Source organism: Arabidopsis thaliana, assembly GCF_000001735.4.
Source record: "Arabidopsis thaliana chromosome 1 sequence".
In the NCBI taxonomy this organism is placed as follows: domain Eukaryota; kingdom Viridiplantae; phylum Streptophyta; class Magnoliopsida; order Brassicales; family Brassicaceae; genus Arabidopsis; species Arabidopsis thaliana.
The window spans coordinates 24,342,423-24,360,210 of record NC_003070.9 but is presented as its reverse complement, the minus strand read 5'-3'; the positions used below and the strand labels follow the sequence as shown (position 1 = coordinate 24,360,210).

At 32.3% G+C, this 17,788-nt stretch overlaps 6 protein-coding genes, 1 long non-coding RNA gene, 1 other non-coding gene and 1 pseudogene across 17 annotated transcripts; all 9 read right to left on the bottom strand.

The window, feature by feature from the left end:
• Nucleotides 1-129: 129 nt before the first annotated feature.
• On the bottom strand, nucleotides 130-883 carry AT1G65510 (uncharacterized protein). Of its 2 annotated transcripts, none has more exons than NM_001334212.1 (2): nucleotides 644-883; nucleotides 130-494 (listed from the first exon to the last, which is right to left on the bottom strand). In NM_001334212.1, the coding sequence occupies exons 1-2, from the start codon at nucleotides 804-806 to the stop codon at nucleotides 364-366; spliced, it is 294 nt and encodes a 97-aa protein (NP_001320748.1). In that variant the 5' UTR covers nucleotides 807-883; the 3' UTR covers nucleotides 130-363. The 2 variants fall into 2 exon arrangements, with proteins under 2 accessions (NP_001320748.1, NP_176729.1); NM_105225.4 differs by having other exon boundaries at nucleotides 644-777.
• Nucleotides 884-1,478: 595 nt separating this feature from the next.
• Nucleotides 1,479-2,462, bottom strand: AT1G65500 (uncharacterized protein). The gene is made up of 2 exons (NM_105224.3): nucleotides 2,216-2,462; nucleotides 1,479-1,987 (listed from the first exon to the last, which is right to left on the bottom strand). Exons 1-2 carry the CDS (start codon nucleotides 2,322-2,324, stop codon nucleotides 1,836-1,838), a joined length of 261 nt encoding a protein of 86 aa, NP_564855.1. The 5' UTR covers nucleotides 2,325-2,462; the 3' UTR covers nucleotides 1,479-1,835.
• A 2,258-nt stretch (nucleotides 2,463-4,720) lies between these two features.
• AT1G65490 (uncharacterized protein) lies at nucleotides 4,721-5,565 on the bottom strand. Of its 3 annotated transcripts, none has more exons than NM_001334210.1 (2): nucleotides 5,311-5,565; nucleotides 4,721-5,193 (listed from the first exon to the last, which is right to left on the bottom strand). In NM_001334210.1, the coding sequence occupies exons 1-2, from the start codon at nucleotides 5,486-5,488 to the stop codon at nucleotides 5,036-5,038; spliced, it is 336 nt and encodes a 111-aa protein (NP_001320660.1). In that variant the 5' UTR covers nucleotides 5,489-5,565; the 3' UTR covers nucleotides 4,721-5,035. The 3 variants fall into 3 exon arrangements, with proteins under 3 accessions (NP_001320660.1, NP_001320659.1, NP_564854.1); NM_001334211.1 differs by having other exon boundaries at nucleotides 4,850-5,193; nucleotides 5,311-5,481; NM_105223.3 differs by having other exon boundaries at nucleotides 4,860-5,193; nucleotides 5,311-5,440.
• A 443-nt stretch (nucleotides 5,566-6,008) lies between these two features.
• AT1G09775 lies at nucleotides 6,009-6,791 on the bottom strand. The gene has a single exon (NR_143527.1). It is a non-coding gene; the product is annotated as an uncharacterized misc_RNA (transcript).
• Nucleotides 6,792-9,686: 2,895 nt separating this feature from the next.
• Nucleotides 9,687-10,812, bottom strand: AT1G65486 (uncharacterized protein). 4 transcript variants are annotated; one of them, NM_001334209.1, is made up of 2 exons: nucleotides 10,580-10,812; nucleotides 9,687-10,247 (listed from the first exon to the last, which is right to left on the bottom strand). In NM_001334209.1, exons 1-2 carry the CDS (start codon nucleotides 10,713-10,715, stop codon nucleotides 10,090-10,092), a joined length of 294 nt encoding a protein of 97 aa, NP_001321237.1. In that variant the 5' UTR covers nucleotides 10,716-10,812; the 3' UTR covers nucleotides 9,687-10,089. The 4 variants fall into 4 exon arrangements, with proteins under 4 accessions (NP_001321237.1, NP_001154450.1, NP_001319326.1 ...); NM_001160978.2 differs by lacking the exon at nucleotides 10,580-10,812 and adding an exon at nucleotides 10,341-10,579; NM_001334208.1 differs by having other exon boundaries at nucleotides 9,976-10,247; nucleotides 10,580-10,701.
• A 779-nt stretch (nucleotides 10,813-11,591) lies between these two features.
• AT1G65484 (uncharacterized protein) lies at nucleotides 11,592-12,461 on the bottom strand. Of its 2 annotated transcripts, none has more exons than NM_001124078.2 (2): nucleotides 12,314-12,461; nucleotides 11,592-12,089 (listed from the first exon to the last, which is right to left on the bottom strand). In NM_001124078.2, the coding sequence occupies exons 1-2, from the start codon at nucleotides 12,417-12,419 to the stop codon at nucleotides 11,953-11,955; spliced, it is 243 nt and encodes an 80-aa protein (NP_001117550.1). In that variant the 5' UTR covers nucleotides 12,420-12,461; the 3' UTR covers nucleotides 11,592-11,952. The 2 variants fall into 2 exon arrangements, with proteins under 2 accessions (NP_001117550.1, NP_001185322.1); NM_001198393.1 differs by having other exon boundaries at nucleotides 11,891-12,086; nucleotides 12,314-12,452.
• A 485-nt stretch (nucleotides 12,462-12,946) lies between these two features.
• On the bottom strand, nucleotides 12,947-13,487 carry AT1G65485 (annotated as a pseudogene; the record flags this gene model as incomplete). The annotated part of the gene is made up of 1 exon: nucleotides 12,947-13,487.
• Nucleotides 13,488-14,289: 802 nt separating this feature from the next.
• Nucleotides 14,290-14,564, bottom strand: AT1G08763. The gene has a single exon (NR_139493.1). It is a non-coding gene; the product is annotated as an other RNA (long non-coding RNA).
• A 1,488-nt stretch (nucleotides 14,565-16,052) lies between these two features.
• AT1G65483 (uncharacterized protein) lies at nucleotides 16,053-17,728 on the bottom strand. 2 transcript variants are annotated; one of them, NM_001160977.1, is made up of 3 exons: nucleotides 17,379-17,479; nucleotides 16,915-17,100; nucleotides 16,480-16,847 (listed from the first exon to the last, which is right to left on the bottom strand). In NM_001160977.1, the coding sequence occupies exons 2-3, from the start codon at nucleotides 17,065-17,067 to the stop codon at nucleotides 16,770-16,772; spliced, it is 231 nt and encodes a 76-aa protein (NP_001154449.1). In that variant the 5' UTR covers nucleotides 17,068-17,100; nucleotides 17,379-17,479; the 3' UTR covers nucleotides 16,480-16,769. The 2 variants fall into 2 exon arrangements, with proteins under 2 accessions (NP_001077776.1, NP_001154449.1); NM_001084307.5 differs by having other exon boundaries at nucleotides 16,053-16,847; nucleotides 16,915-17,728.
• Between the last annotated feature and the right edge of the window lie 60 nt (nucleotides 17,729-17,788).

Here is a 17,788-nt window from a genome sequence, read left to right as displayed (position 1 = left end):
GAGTCTTCGTCTCATCTAAAACAAATTCATCCAAGATTTTGACCACTCCCAAGACATATTGATCAAGCAAAACACGGCGATTTACTTCATAATTCGGAACTATGCTCAGCTCAACTCCATTGAGATATTAGTAGTAAGAAGTTTGTTTTCTGAAATTTGCTACATATATCTCATAACAAAAATACAAAATTGGTACATATTTTGACGATCTACACAATCGGAAATAGGTTATATGGAGTTGCATAGTTCATAATTTGAGTACACGCTAATTCATACAAAAACCATACAATTTGTTTGTTTCAAATCAGCCAAAGATTCCAAAAAAAAAAAAAAAAAAAAAACAGAAAAATGTGTTTTATGGTTTTAAGGAGAGTTGTAAGAAGCAGGAGCTGTTCTCGGAGGACGTTTACAAGGTCCATTATTCTTCTTCCACGATGCATGGGAAGCTCCACATGATCTAGATGCCGGAGTCCACACGATGGGCCTTCCGTTTGCTACGACATCAAGTGCACAAATCGCATAGGTGAACAAATAAAATTCAAGTGAATTTCTTAATCATTTTTGGTTTAATTAACATATTAGCTTATGCGATCCGATGATTGCGAGGTGATTAAATTATAAGCGTCTAAGGATAAGTACTTACCAAGTTTGCGACTTGTAGCCTCGACGACTTTAACTTGAGAGGAAAGAGTGAAAATCAGAATAAGAAGAGATAAGAGAAGAGCAACCATATTTGTTGATGTCTTCGAACCCATTTTTTTTTTCTCGTCACGGTTTGATCTGATCTGATCTCTATTGACCAACATATATAGACCATGGCCTATTTTAATTTTGTTTCTTTATGCTATTTACATAAAAACCATATTTTAAGAACATAACGCGGTTTCTACGTACGTACGTTATCTATAAGATTCTTTTAAATAATTATATGATTACACGTTTGATTGCTCCAGAAGATTTTTTTTTTTTTTTTTTAACTAATCTATTAGAAACATACGACTTTCTTGCCATTATCTATTACTCTAATATAACAACAGTCATCATGATCAAACGACTGAAGTGTGAAAATATTTCATATGCTTGACCTGACTTTAGTACCTTTATATTAGTCTCACTATCCACGATCATAGTATATGTCAGCATAACTATTTTTTTTTTTTTCTTTTTACTTTCACTATCTCAATTCGTTTTGTAATTCTTACCTTCACAATAAATACTTTTGAGCTTTTCCTATTGCAAATAATAGTTTTCCTCAAACGAACTTTTTAATACTTGATAAATTAATTAATTTATTCGGTCTCAACAAGTTTTCGAACAAATAAATATATCGATAAATTACCACATCCAACACATATCAAGTATGATTTATGTGTTCCACATATGATTCCACGATACACTACTTCTTCTGAAACACATACGTTCACGATTGGTGGTTCTATTAATATTACCGTCACGAAAGACATTTTGTTTTTTGTTTTGTTCTTTGACATTTAAACGTAGCACACAAAATGGTTACAGAACGTCGGAATATGCGATAAGATTGCACCCAGATACTTAAAACTAATACATTCCATAAAAGTCAAATCCAAAATCTGAGGTAAAAACGCTAGAGATTATTCAACCACTGATCATCAAAAGGATTCAACAACTATTTCGATATTATGATTTATGATCAACAATATTATTTTTAGTTTTAATTAAACACAATACTTTTTGTTTACATCATTTGAAAGGAGCACATGTTTTTAGATGTGTAAACCAAATCTTAAAACCACATACACTTTATTATTGCATAGAACTTCAAAACTCTGACACAAAGACACAGAAGTACGTAGTTAAGGAGATTGGTCAGAAGCAGGAATATAACTGCCTGGAGGAAGCCTGCATGGTCGGGGTCTCCTCCACTTCGAAGTGAATACTGCTGGAGAAGTTCCACATGACCTTGAAGGTGGTGTGTACACGATAGGTGTTCCCGAAAACCCCCACGCTGCCATATTAAAGTTCAAAACTAAAATAAGGGAGATTTTTAATTTACTTTGGTGGAAAAATAGATTTCCAGCTCGTTCTTTTCACAACTTTATTTTAGAAATTGTTGATGCAAGGATGAATATATATCTTTCCTACACTCTTTCTATTTTCTAATTAAAAATGATATACACAAGAAAACAGAAAGAGATAGGGCAAGACATAGTGTATTTGTTGTAAAGAAACTTACCAAGTTTGCGGCCTGTAGATTCCACGACTTTAAGCTGAGAGGAAAGCGTGAAAAGTATAAGAAGCAGTGGTAACATAAATGCAGCAATATTTGGAGACTTCATACCCATTTTCTCCTTAGTTGCGTTTTTTTTTCATTGCAAGTTTGTGATATATATATAGAAGACGCCTAACCTCATATTTTTGGTTTCCCTATTAGTTTTCTTGTAAACCAGCTTTTAGTTTTATTTCAAAGTTTCACGTGTGAATGCGGTTTCTAAATTACCTACAAGCCTACAAGATTCCTTTTTATTGATTTACAAATTTGAATTTTAAGAGATAAGTGCATTGTCCGTTGGTTTTTTGGAAAAATTCAAATACGACTTCTTTGCCATTTCATATTAGTCGAAGAAGAATATATTAAGTGGAGTTGACTATTAGTGTAGGTTGACTTAGAAAGAAGAAAGTAACAACGACTTGACACTTTATTTTCAGTGTCACTTGATATCGTTTGATTTTAGATGAACCGCAGATGACTTTGACTTATGTTGAAAGCAAATAACAAAGACTCAGCTCGCACTTTGCCACTATCAATGATCGTTGAATTGGTCATCAAGCTTTTTTCTGTTTTTCTTTTTAGCTTCGCTTCTTATAGTTACTGTGAATATAAAATATTGCGAGTGCGGTTTAGACTTTAGTGCTTAATTTTGTATTAGTAGAATTATACTAAAAAAAAATCTCTTCTAATCCTTGATGGTGTTCAATGGATTTCCTAACAAACAAACAAAAAAAATAGAAAAGTAGAGCTCTCTAAAGCTCAAAACCCAATATCTATGCTCTCCTTTAATCTCTTCTACTCCTCTACACTTAATGAAAGCGGCAAGCAGATTCCACGATCCCAAGTCGAGAGGAAAAAGTGATAAGTATAAGGGCATCTTCAATTGTGGTATGTGAGAGAGTATCTGAAGGTTAAAAATTTATAAAATAATAGAAAAGCATGAGAGAAAATGATAGACGTGTCTTGTTTAGGAGACTTTAAAACCTATTTGAGAGAAGAAACGATCGACGTTATGAAGCTTGCTTCCAAAGCTGGTTTCGGAGTCGGTCTTAATAATTAGAGTTGTGTGTTCAATTCATATATTCTGTTTTTTTTAGATTCGATTTTCAAACACAAGATGCACTAATTGTAAAAACGTTATTTTAAAAAAAAAAAAAGTTTAACATTATATTAAAAAAAAACATGTTTGAGAGACTTTGGCCCGATATATCTTTTTCTGCTTAATTTTTTTTTAATATTAAAATATTAAATATTGTAATTTTAAGAAACTCAAAAGAGTCTCTCATCAATGAATGTGTTCTAATTAAGAAGCAATAGTAACACAAGTATTTGGTGACTTCGAAGTCATCTTTTTTTGTCGTCGTGTTTTTGGTCATCTCAAGTCTTGTGATGAATATATAGAAGACATTTGAATTTTTATTTATTTTTTTGTTAATTTTTTTTTTTAAACTATGAAAAGGTTTTGTTCTTAAACCCGTACATTCTCTTAAATCGGAGACTGAAGTATTTGATATGGTTTTCTATCAAGTACCAATCGAATCAATGACCTCTAGATTTCACGTATTTCTTTTTTTTTGCTTTTACTAGTTTCTTTTCTTTTAAATGAAACATTATTTCCAAATTTCCGTAAGTTGACGTGGTTTCAACATTTGCTGCAAGATTCATTGGTGAATAAACGAATGACCACAAAATCTGAATTTTAAGAGATATACATGTTCTATCCTTTCTTTTGGTAAAAGGCAAATACGAATTCATATTAGTCAAGAATGATATTAAAGTTGAGCTGCCTAATATAATGTTGGTTGACTTATGTTGACTTGAAAGCCTTATTCTCCGGGTCAGTAGATTATGAGATCGTTGGATTCTGGATGAACCGACTGATGACTTTGACTCATGCTAACAAAGACTAGCACTGTGTTACTATCAATGATCGTTAAATTCATCATGCTTTTTTTTTTTTTTTTTTTTTTTCTTCGATATAGACATTGCATGGAGTTTTTGCTTACTAGGTGACATTTTGGTATTGATTACTACGTGATGACTAGACTATTAGTGTACTGTGCCTGTCATGCTCTCTTTTGCTTATCCCCTTTTTTTTTCTTGTTACAACCCAACAATAACAGGCTAAAAAGGTAAGACCAATCTATCCGTTGAAGTTCACAAATCCAAAACCTAGAACTAAGCCCACACTTTAACAAGTCTGAAAGTTATGCTAACGTGGGATAAAACAAACGCTAAAGAAGACAACAGTTCTTGGAGCTCTCAAAACTCATAGACGTCCGTTGCGAAAGCAATCATAGAAACTAAATCCAAAAAATGTGTTATACTCGTGGTACTTACTAGTTAGTCTTCCCCGTTTTTTTTTTATCTAGCGTTTTTGATCTCTATGAAAAGTTGTTCTTTCTTGTATTGCAAAGCTACAATTTGTATTGCTGGATTCATAAATATTTTTCATATTTTAGTAGGCAGCTCGTGAACTCTTTAAATTATAAATTCAGTAGAGAATTTCTTTTGAAGAAAAAAACTAATCTAGTCGCTTCTAAAGAAGAGATTTCGATTTGACAAGTTTGAAGAATTCTGAAAGAAAAAAAATGCGACAATTGGCTCTAATGCATGGAATTATGAATAATAACATAATTAGTAAAATACCATCATAAGTATTAGTTCCTTCATTGCATAGTAGTTTATAACATTCCTCTACACTTGAGAGTTGAGACACGAAACTAAAACAGAAAACCACATATACTTTAAAATTCGAACACAGAGTAACTCAAACTCAAAGTACTATGGAGATTGATCAGAAACAGGAATATTAGTTCCTGGAGGACGACTACGTCTGCATGGTCGGCCTGTCGTCCACTTGGAAGAAGCAAATACTGATGCTGGAGAACCTCCACATGAATTTGAGTGTGGAGTCCACACGATAGGATTTCCCCAAAACGCTGCAGTATTAACGTTAAACTAATTTAATGAGATGTTTGATTTCAAGTTCGTTAGTCTTTTCAAAACTTTATAGTACTAAATGTATAAATTTGGGAATTTGTTATAAAGACACTTACCAAGTTTGCGCCCTGTAGATTCCACGACTTCAACTTGAGAGGAAAGAGTGTAAAGTATAAGAAGTAGTGGTAACACAAGTGCGACAATATTTGGTGACTTTGAACCCATTTCGTTCTTCGTTGCGTTTTTGGTCATCGCAAGTCTTGTAATAAATATATAGAAGACGCTCAACCTCATACATTTTGGTTGTTTCTATTTAATTCTTTGAAAGCCAACATTATTTCTAAATGTTGACAAGTGAACGCGGTTTCTACATCAGCCACAAGATTCATTGTTGGTAAACGAATGGCTTAAAATTTAAGTTTTAAGAGATAAGTGTTTTGTCCCTTCTTTTGGATAATGCCAAATACGACTTCTTTGCATTTTCATATTAGTCGGCAATAATAGTAAATAATTGTCTAAGAATAAATTTACAAACTTAGTCTTTTTATTTACCGAAGAAAACCAGTTTGTGTTAAAAAAAAGATAACTTCTTTTGTAAAGTTAAGACAAAATGCTTTCACTAGCAGTTTTGGTCATGTTCCGTTAAAAACATTAAAGAGTACCATACTTAATGATATAAAATTGTTTATATATATATATATATCACAAAAAATTGTTTACAAAAAATTCAGAAAAGTTACAGCACAAAAATAGAATGTAGATGATATCTTTGTTTTCTCGGGAAAAGCTTGCGGAAATCCGTTGCGCAACAAAATTCACTTCATCTTCTCCGTTGCGCAACAAAATTCCCAACCATGAAACCTTGCTTCTCACAGTCGGCTCTTGCCTTATTAACGTTGACTCAGTATTTCATCAACATCATCACTTTTAACTCCATCAATACCGTTTCTCTCGTCTCTTTATACCAGAAAACGTTGTTTTCCCTAACCTCTCCGATTAACCAATTTGCTCAAATTAAACGAGAGTTTTGATAATAGAAATCTAAACCCTAAGAGGATAGTATTTAGGGAACCCAAGAAATTTAATTTTAGATATAGATCGAATCAATTAAATTCCAATTCATCTATATTTGCAAACCATATTCGGTCATTATTGTAAACCAGTTTCGATCGTTATTGTAAACCAAGTGTTCTTATTCATTGCTTTGTGTGTCTTTAAAATTCTGCAAAAGAAGGTTCTGGGATTTGTTTTGTTGGTGTGGATGAGAGACGGTTATGCAAAGGCAAAAGAAGGATTGAACTCAAGTATTTTCTTCATTGATTTAAAAGGAGAAAATAGTCTTTAATATGTCTAAATCTATAAGCATATTCAAAAGTACTACATTAGACAATACCCTCAACTATATTGTACCAATCCCATAATTGATCCTTGTTTTCTCTTCTTCATTCTTCTTTTTCAAGGGTCTGTATAATTTCTTGAATAGTGTGGACGTGGAGGTGGACATGGACGTGGACGTGGGCATGGACGTCTTCTTTTGCATCCGCATGAACAAGACGGAGTTGTTGCCGATAGCACTCTACTAGGTTCTTCTACTGGCGAAGAATGCATAAATTGTTTTGTTAGAAATGATGAATAAGATCATTTAAGGTACAATGCGTGAGTAGCAAAAACAACGTTGAAATTCTGGAGAAGATTTTTAATACTAATCATACGATATTAAGCGGTAACTGTGGTATCAATGTGTTATTAACTTATTATCCAGATTTAAATCAGCATGTTGCATGTTTGTTAACAAACAAAATTAACTATATCATTTTATTTTTTTATTTTTTTTATTTTTTTAACTATATCATTTTTTACTAAACTCTATTATCAAATATCTAAAATAAATAATCCTTTCCTAGTTTAAAGATATCAGGACTTGAAGATTTCTTCAAGCTACTCAACATGCTTGAGCTATAGCGGAACATAGAAACAAGAGAATAAAAACAGATATAGAGTATGAAGAGCCAAAGAAGTAGAAGAAACAAAAGAAATTTTCACCATGGACACCTTTCTGACTTTTTCTTTCACAAAAAGACAAAGTGGGCTGGCCCAACCAGATTTTAGCCATTCAGCCAAAAATGGATAAATTTGCCCTGGAACGAGAAATGAAAGGAGGCGGTTCAGTTTCGTTTCTTTATTTTTCTTGTTACCAAAATTTAAATTTAAAATTAAATCAAAAACACGTTATTAACTTTCTGACAACCAAAGGAAATCAAGAACTGTTTGTCGAAGACAAAGAACAATTCCGACAAACACAAACTCTGATCGAAAGTGAAATTTCAATTGAGGCTCTGTGCGAGTTCTAGTCGTTGCTTAAGTTGAGGAAATTTCGATCGAGCTCGTGATAAAGGATAACAAAAAGAGGATTTTCTGGTTTCTTGAATTATTGTTCATAGTCAAATGGCGGAGATGAAGAAGAGTAGTCGGCGACGAGGAGTTTCGGATGTTAATGAGTTAACAAGCGGCTGCAAAATTAGGGTTGCAGAGGTTGAAGACGAGTGCAAAATTACAATTATACCCTTCATTAAAAAAAAATTGTACGTATATGTAATTTACGGTATACGTACGTACACATTACTACCGTGTACGTACACATTACTACCGTGTATGTACACATTACTACCGTGTACGTACATATTACTACCGTGTACGTATATATTATTACCGTTACGCACATATGTTTATATGATATTGCTAATCGTGAATTGTCTTCAAATGATAATAAATAAAATATTATTTAAAATAGAAATCAACATGTTAGATTTTGTTTTATTGTAAAGGCGGCATACAAAATATTTATTGAGTTTGTACATTAGAAACCTTTGGTTATTTTGATTAGATAAAATATCTTTTGGGGTTTTCATCATAAATCTATTCATAGATAATAATTAAATAAAAATATATGGTCAAAGTATAGTTGTTCCTCATACTTTTGAAAAATGTTATGTTCTCATGTATAATAATGTACGTACATCTTTGTTGGTGAGTTAAAATTGTTGAGAATAAACAAGATTTTAAACTAAACCCTTAAACATACACGATAATATTGAGATATACGTACACGTATACGACCGCTCTAATAAGTTACATCATAAAAATGTCTAAATCACATAAATATAATACTATGTACATACACAAAAATATTTATTGGAACGTACATGGTACAACATTAAAATGAGTTTAAAAATTTTCTAACCATTGTCTACGAAAAAATTTTAATTTTATTTTTTTGACATCCAGATTAAGTTATTATGTAAGTTATATGTATGTTGTATATTTTAATATAGATTATGCATATATAATATTTCAACGAATCGTATTCTCATTCATGTAAAACCGATCTTCCAATACTAAATTGCACACCATTACAATTCATTTCACATCTACCATGCCTATATGTATTCATGTACGTAAAACATTCATCTTTACATAATTCACCAGATACATAATTAGTAGTGTACGTACATATTCTTTGATAAATGTACGAGTGTACGTTAACTTCGATTTTATAATTGTAATTTGGGTAATTGGAATATAAAAGTCTAAATATAATTTATGTTAAGTATATAACTATATTTTGAATATCCATTCGGTTCTCAATTTGCTTTGGATAATTTTGGGTTTACAAATACAAAAAGAATATCCAACAAAACAATTTATGAATCCAGAAATTTTTAAAAACATATCATTACTTTCATATCACGTTCTCAAGTGTAATTAATAGGATTAACACGAATTTCTTACCCAGAACACATATTGTCTCCCCTTCAATCCTTTAAACTTTGAAAAACATCAACTGAAAACTTCAGATTCTTCACCGTAACACATTTTTGATTTTCGTTTTTTCCCTAGAATTCTAATCTCAATTATGTAAATATCTTACAATATAATTTCTATTATAATAGGTAATCATGAGTTTTAGTCTTGTCAAAACTTTTTAGCATTAAAAACTTCTGAGCCCAACCAATTTTAAAAATTTTTAATTCCAATTTCAAGTGTCAAATTCGCCGAAACCCAGAAAACATTTAATGCATTTCTCGTCGATGAACAGTGTACGTACAAACCCGGTTCTCTTGGATTCCAAGGACGCGGTCCGTACGTACAAACCGGGTTCAGTTTCGTCAAGAGCATTTTGGTCAATTATTGGCTGAATGGCTAAGAAATGAAAGGCCAGCCCACAGTGTCAAAATCTAAAATTAAAAGTGGGTCAACGGCTACTGCGCAGTTTACCCAAAAAAACAATAGACGAAGAGCACCAGTTGACTTCTTCAAATTCATTTTTCTTCTATCAGGTAACGTTTTTTTCTTTTCTTTTCTTTATTTATGTATAAGGCTTACCACATAACGTTGCATCTATCTATATATAGATAGGAATAGACCACTAAGAACTTCAAATTTTTCACATTTTCTAATTTAAACCTCTAACTTTTAGTTTTTTTTTCAGTTTAAAACTCCAACTTATTTATGTAAACAAACTTTGGAATAAAAAGTGAAATTATAGGATTTCCGTTAGCTTCAAATCCAGTTTTTATTAGTAGTTAATATTGTTTGTTTGTTCTTGCTAGTAAAGCTTTATTAAACGCATCATAGCCCAAAAATCTAAGTCCCCTTCAGCCTTGTTCTAACACATTTTCTTTTATGCCACCCGATGAAAGCCTTCTGTTGACAATTAGAATTTGTCACTAATCGTTTTTGAAAGTCTAAAACATGACAACACATACTAGATAATGTTGTAACGACTGATTTAATTATCCCTTTCTTACTACAAGAAACTAAAAGAAAACAACACAGCCAGTTTATTAAGGATATAACTTGAAAATCCTGACACAAACTCGAAGTTCAGGTGAGTATTAAGGAGATTGAGAAACAGGGATGTTAGTTCCGGGAGGACGAGTACGTCTGCATGGTCGGCGTGGCATCCACTCGGAAGCCATTACTGCTGCCGGAGAACCTCCACATGAACTTGAGGGTGGAGTAAATACGATAGGTGCTCCGTTAAACGCCCACGCTGCAATTGATAAACGAATTCATCGACTGAGTTAAATACGTGCGACACGGGAGACAGAAACTACTAAAATAGACTGATGTATGGCTAGCTCACCCTCAGCCTCATTCCGTGAGGTAGTCATCAAGTGTTTCTCACTTCAACATTCTTTCAAAAACGTAATTCAAAAACAGATGTATACGTTGTAAAAAAGTTTTTTTGTTGAATATAATTTTACTTTAAATTCAAAAAAAAAAGAGAGAAATGCATTCAAATTTATATTTTTTTAGTAATTTTACTTGCAAACTTTTAATACTGTATATGCTTATGTGTTTGCAAGTTGTAACGACACTTACAAAGTTTTCGGCCTGTAGATTCCACAACTTCAACTTGAGAGGAAATAGTGAAAAGTACAAGAAGCATTGGTAACACAAATGCAGCGATATTTGGTGACATCAAACCCATTTTTTTCTTCGTCATGTTTTTGGTCATCGGAATTGGCAAGTGCTAGATATATAAAAGAAGCGTAACGTCATATTTGTTTGCTTTTGCTATTTAACTTTATTTGCAAATTTTCACTAGTGAACGCGGTTTCTACATCAGCTACAAGCCTATAAGATTAGATAAACGAATGGCTAGAAATATTTGAATTTAATAGATAAGTGTTTTGTCCCTTCTTTTGGGGAAAAAAAAAAAATCAAAGACGACTTCGTTGCCATTTAATATTAGCAGAGAGGAATATTCAATATGAGTTGACTAATTAATATTGGCCGTTGACTTATGTGTATAATAACGACTCGTTCACCCTATCTTCAGTGTCACTATATATATGAGATCGTTGAATTTTATATGAACAAATATATGCCACTATCAATGATTGTTGAATTGGTCTAATTTTTTGTTCCTTTTATAAAGCACGGACTTTTTGCTTGCTACGCAGGTGATAATGTTTGTTATTTCTTGTAGAATGAAATTTCCACTATTAGTGTTTAATTTTAGGCTCCCAGTAGTATGCTTACATGAAAAAATATCAAATTTCTGGAACTTCAAACAGGAACAAGATTGTTAGCATAACAAATATTACAAAGTGAAATTGAACGAACAAAAAGAAGAAAAGAGTTGTGGGCGTAATAAAACCTAATGAAACTCAAAGCAAAAATGGGCCAACTCTCGGGGTTCTAAATCCACACAGTATGTTATAAAGTTATATCAAAATAAAATTATAGAGATCAATTTCACAGAAACATACAATTTACGAATGTTATCACTGCAACTATATCACCACTAATAAAATCTGATTTAAAAGTCTAGTGAACTCCGCTACAAAAAAATATTAATTCCTTTTATAAAAAAAATTATTATTAAAATTACGAATATGTCATGAGAAGTTACAGAAAGTATATTGTCTAAGGAAATATTTACAAAATTAGTTCCTCTTTTTTTAACCGGAGGAGAAAACAGTCTACGTTTTTTATTATAAGAAAAAAAGGACAAAAAACGTAACGAATCCAAGTTAAAAGAATTGCTGATTTTGTAAAGTCCCTACTAAGATATTCTTGCTTGCAGGGTTGGGAATGTCTCGTTATAAACATATAATATAAGACTATTTTTTGGATTAAAACTTTTGTTTGTACTGTCTCTAACAAAATGTAAATCAAAGTTACAGCACAAAGATAGAATATTTATATTCTTATTTCCTTCTTCTTCAAGGGTCGGTAGTAAATCTTCTTTAAGAGCCTGTACGTGGCCGTGGCCTTGGCCGTGGACGCGGGCATGGACTTAAACGTGGTTGTGGTCCTCCAAGTCTTTGGCCTCCGCATGTTAGAGATGGAGGGGTTGCAATTTGCCCTCTTACTGGTTCTTCTACTGAAGATTGAATGTGGTATCAGATAGAAAGTATATGTTCAAAATGATGAATAAAATCTATTTTATACAATACAAAAGCAACAAAAATAACGCGGAATTACTAATCCTACGATTATAATTTGTTTCCAAAAACAACCATATTCTTAAATAAGCTAAATTTGGTTTAGGGGAGAAAAAAATCCATTGATAGCTTGAGCTATTGTGAGATATAGGAAGGCACTGACCTATTTTCCAGTGAGTTGTCTCACTCCCTCCAATTTCAGAAAAGAGACAAAGAAGTAGAAGAAACAAAGATAGAAGAAGTGCATTGCTTGACATTTTCAAACCCATTATTCTTCTATAGTGATATAAGCCGATTTTTGTTTTCTTAGCAATAATACTGGACCGGTTTATATAGAAGCTACTGAAGTTAATATTCTTATAATATTCAAATTATGACTTTTGTTGCGTTCAATTTCTTGGTCGTTGCATAAATTATTGTATATAGAGTAATTAATACGGGACATATCGACATCGATAGTTTATGGACGAGGAGTGACTTCCCACCATCAACGACTAATTCAAATCAAGAGCCAGAATCTTGTTTAATACAAGGCTAAGAATGAACATTAATTTACATTTGAAAACAATGAAAGCAAAAGTTTTGCTTTCGTGGGATTAGCTTGTAAACTTTATAAATTATTAATAAGCTATTTCCATCTAAACTGCCACTTGACCATCAATATTTGTTTTTTCTTACATATCATATATGGACCTTTAAAATTTAAATTTTTTCTTACAAATCACCATCAAGCCTTTAAATTACTTTTTTGTAGAAAAACGATAGGAATTTTTCTTACGAAATTTATGTGAAGAAAAATTGCAGAACAGATGATCTCGTGACTCAGCTGAAGTGTTACAAAGGACACAAACAGAGGATATTCCTCTGTTCCAAGATGCCATTTTGTCTCCGGTTGTTAATCTGTCATGAGCAGCAACCCAAGACATAAAACGTGAATTTAGGCGTAGCTCCGGAGAACCAAATTGCCTTGTGCCATTGCTTAACCAGTCCTTGTTCTCTTATCTGATGCCAAATTTTGAAAGAGAATAACTTAGACTTAAACTTGCCCCCGCACTTCGACAGAGAGGCCTATCTTTTCCTATGCAAATACCTCTACACCGAAGCTTTTCCAACTCTTCTTTAATGTCATTTAAGATGTCAGCGCAATGGCTTCTCCTCCTATGACCAGAAAGCGCTTCCGCCACAGAAACAGAAGATGATATACCAAGATCAATAAAACCTCGATCACCAAGTAAACCATGAAGCTGACCCAAAGAGCACCAACGATCATACCAGAACGAGGATCAAAATAAAGGCTTGGTAATGCTCATGTAGAATTTATTGATATTTTTCCAAAATGATGAGGATCAAAATCTACAGATATCATACTTCAGTATAGATAATAGTAAACGGTGTAAAATTTCCCTTATATTTTTAGGAGTTTTTTTTCTTTTTTTTTTCTCGCTTGGACTGAGGAGTTTTATTACTTTTCTGTAATAAATATTAAAGAATACCATGGTTTATGATAAACACTGTTTAATTTTATATCAAACAACCTATTGTATGCACACACAAATTATTCTAATATCTTTTCTTTTTCTTATTCTGTACTTCTTTTTCAAGGGCAAGGACGTGGACGTGGGCATGGACTTGGATCGCCTTCTCGAGGACTCTGTCCTTTGCCTCCGCATGAACAAGATGGACCTACAGTTAGCTCTCTAATAGGTACTTCTCCTAAGGATCAATAAGGAAATTTAGGTTAGAAATGATGAGAATAATATCAACTTTAATACAATATGGGAGTGACCAAAATAACGTAGAAACTCTGGAGAAAAATCTAATTAACTAATGATTACTTTTTGTGTAAAAAACAATTATATATATCATTAGCATGCTTTGTAGTTTGTGTTATTGTCATCACTATCCAAATTTAAACATAAATATTATAAGTTAATGGCAAAAAAGCTTGGTATTTATCATTTCTAGTAAAATTAATCCTCAATATATAATGACAGAGTTTTCTCTGCTCTTACCACATTAAAACAATTTAAAATGCTCATTTAATTCATATTGTTATTTTTATCAATGAAAGTTTTAGAAACAGTTATGGAAATTTCAATTGAATAACAATACTAAAAATGTCATGAAAAAAAAAAATAGGGTCCACGTACGACTTGAAGGGATCAACTTCTTTACATGTGAAAATGAATTCAGTAAAGCTTGAGCTATAGCCTTTAGTGAAATATAAAACAAGAGAATAGAACATATACAAGAGGCACTGACCTAATCTCCAGTGACTGGTCTCTCTCCCTCCAGTTTCCGAAAAGAAACAAAGAAGTAAAAGGAACAAAGATAGGAGAAAAGTATTGCTTGACATTTTTAAACCCATTCTTCTTGTATATGTTATGTAACTTTGCATGTATATAGAGGCGATTTATGTTTTCTTAGCAGTTGTACTAGACCGGTTTATATATATAAGCTATTGAGCAAAAGAAAGACTTCTTACAAAGTTTACAATAATAATCCAATTATGACTTTCTTTGGATGCAATTTCTTGGTATACGTTGTATAAATTATCATATGTATAGAGTATAATAGGGAACATGTCGACATCGATAGTTTATGGACGAAGAGTGTTTCCTCCCTCAATGTTATTATATATGAATCAAAAGAAACGACTAATTCAAATCAAGAGTTAATATCTTGTTTAATACAACGCTGAGAATTAACGTAATTTACTCCTGAGACATGAAAGATAAAACAAATGTTTTGCTTCCGTGGGCTTGTAAATACTTTTTACGCGTTAGTGATAAATAACTAATATATATAATAATAAACTTAGCTATTTCCATCTAAACCGCCACGTCATAATAGATTTTCTTTTTCCAACCACATTCATTAGAAAAGAAGAAAACTATTCCTTAATTGTTGGCCTAATTTGGAGGATAAGTGTAAATGATATATCAGAAAAAACTATACCATTGAGAATCAGAATGCACAATCTCTTTCGAAAGTCTATCCGTCTATTCTTCTTGTAAGGATATTGAATTTTATCCTAGATTGAATTGTAAATTTAAAATTTATTTGCTATAGATTTTTGGTTAATATGCCAGTATTGTATCCAATCAACTTAAGTATCTGTCATTTCAGGTCAAATTAGTTTTCAAAGAAAACAATATAGGTCAAATGTTTTAGTTGAATTTTTAAGGGAGATTTTATAAAATAACCTAGTAACTTCTTAGATTTTTTAAAAACAATTCATGTTTTCAAAACTTTGACGAGAAAAGTTTCAAGCGACGAAGCATCTCGTCAAGCAATGAGCTGACGACAGAAATGAAGGAGGATAATGACGTTCAATATGACAAAATAAAGTTTTCGAGGTTATTTATTGTCCAAGAAAGAAAAAAAAATTGAGGCTATTTACAAATTCTTCTTCAGATTGCAGATATGCCGAACGGGTTGTTAGGACTTAGGAACCGTTTTAGAATTATGGTACTTTTGTCTTCTAATATTAAAGAAACTTAATCTCATTCGCGTTGATAGATATTGAAATTGTGGGAATGTCTCCTCAAAGACGTAGATCACAAGAAATGAAATTCTGGGAATGTCTCCTCAAAGACGTAGATCACAAGAAAACATAGTTATATTGGTAAAATCATTGTATTTTTAAAAATTTCAGATTACTTCTTTTTTTCCTTCTTTATTCCGCGGAAAAAACATATTGACATAGAGGTCGTGTTGAATTTTGCTCTAGTTCCTGATCAATTCAAATTCCGAATAAATCCAACCAACATATAGAATAAACTCAGATAAACATAAAAATCGAACATCGCGAATAAGATCCAAGATAATAATCATTTCTAGTAACGACCAGTTTTTAATATATTTTTGTATAGACGGGCAAAGCTGGGCAGTGGTTGATGACTCAATCAAATTATAAAAACAAATTGCACATTACATACATATGTACTTTCCTTTTTATGAATGGTACATACTATATACATCATATAATCCTTAGAAATTATTTACCTTGCAACTATTGAAAACTATAACAAAGGACAACAACTTGCACATTAAATTCATACTTTCCAATTTATGTACACGATAATTTTTATTTTTTTTGATAATAAAATTTGAAGGATAAGATACAAGAGACTAGTTGGACATAAAGTTTAAGTTACCACTTTTCCCTTTCGTTTATTGGGACTTTGCTACGGACCTTGGCCTCTACGTGAATCTGAAGGTGGTGCATGGATTCGCGACATAACCGGAGTACGGACCATTTGACCTTGTACCTCGATTAGAAGAAGAGAGAGAAAAACACAAAATAAAAGAAGAGCAATGAGTGATGTCATCGAAACCATTATTATATTGCATTCATTACGTAGATTAGCTAATGATATATATATTAAAAGTAGAGAGAGGAGAAAGACAGAAACTGAAGACTTTTTAAAGTCTTTTTGGCTCCGAAATTGCCAAGTAATATGACTATTTAAATTGGGATAACATGCAAGATCTATAATTGAGAATAAGACAGCATGTAAATGCTACAGTTACGAGGAAAATTATCAACCATGTCATATGATTGGAGCTTGATCTGAAAGAGTCTTGGCATTCCCAGCAGTCGACACCATCAATCGTCACCGGACGGAGCACCAAGAGGAAGTGGCCGAAACATTAGCTGCAATCTCATCCACACTGGATTGGTAAATTCCTCCCTGTGAAAACATTAGAATTAATACTCTTATCCGATAATTTAAATAATTCAATTTTGTTTCAAAATACCTGTCCAACAACAGTTACGTAGCTTGGAGTCCAGCAAATTCTGACGGTAACCGGTGCAATTTTAGCCCTTTGTCGAAGAGCATCTTCAAAAACATCATGAACGAAAGCAGCTCCAAATTCAGCTTCATACTCTACCAAGTACTTGGTCCACATACGTTTAAGCAAGAATCTTTTGACATCATGACGCTAATTAAAAACAGAACATGAGTTAGAAGACATGTGCTAATTAAAAAAAAACACAAAACAAGCTAAGACTCTCTCATACCACACCGGAGAATTCGTCGAATATGTACTAAAAATGAACAATTTTGAAACAAGAGTGAGTGAACAATATAGCAAATCGAATCAAAGCAAGCTAAGTGTAAGTGAAAATGAAACTACAAATCTGAAGCCAAAGAGCAACATGTGAAATCAAACTGAAACTAAACATCATTAAATGTGAAACGCAATAAACAATTTTTTACCTATAAACTAAATATGCAATACACGCATAAAATGACATTACCAAGACCAGCTAAACAGAGTCACAAAAAAAAAAAACCACCACGTGAGAGAAAGTTGACACATTTATCACTAAGTGTGAGCAGTTTTAATACATAATTAAGTTAGGGATCTTAAAACCCTAACCCTATCTCAAAATAAAGCATACCACCTTCTATAGCCTATATGTTATCACATGCATAATCACTGACAAAAGGCCTTAAAGATGCATATAATTAAGGTACAAAAAAGTGCCGCCACAAGTTTTAATTATTGTTATTTCCATCAAGTAACACCATTTAACGCATCCTTTAATTTCCATATTTCGCTCTTCTTATAAGATATTTTTTTTCTAGGTATATGTATCTAATCTATTGAACTTATCTAGGCTGTA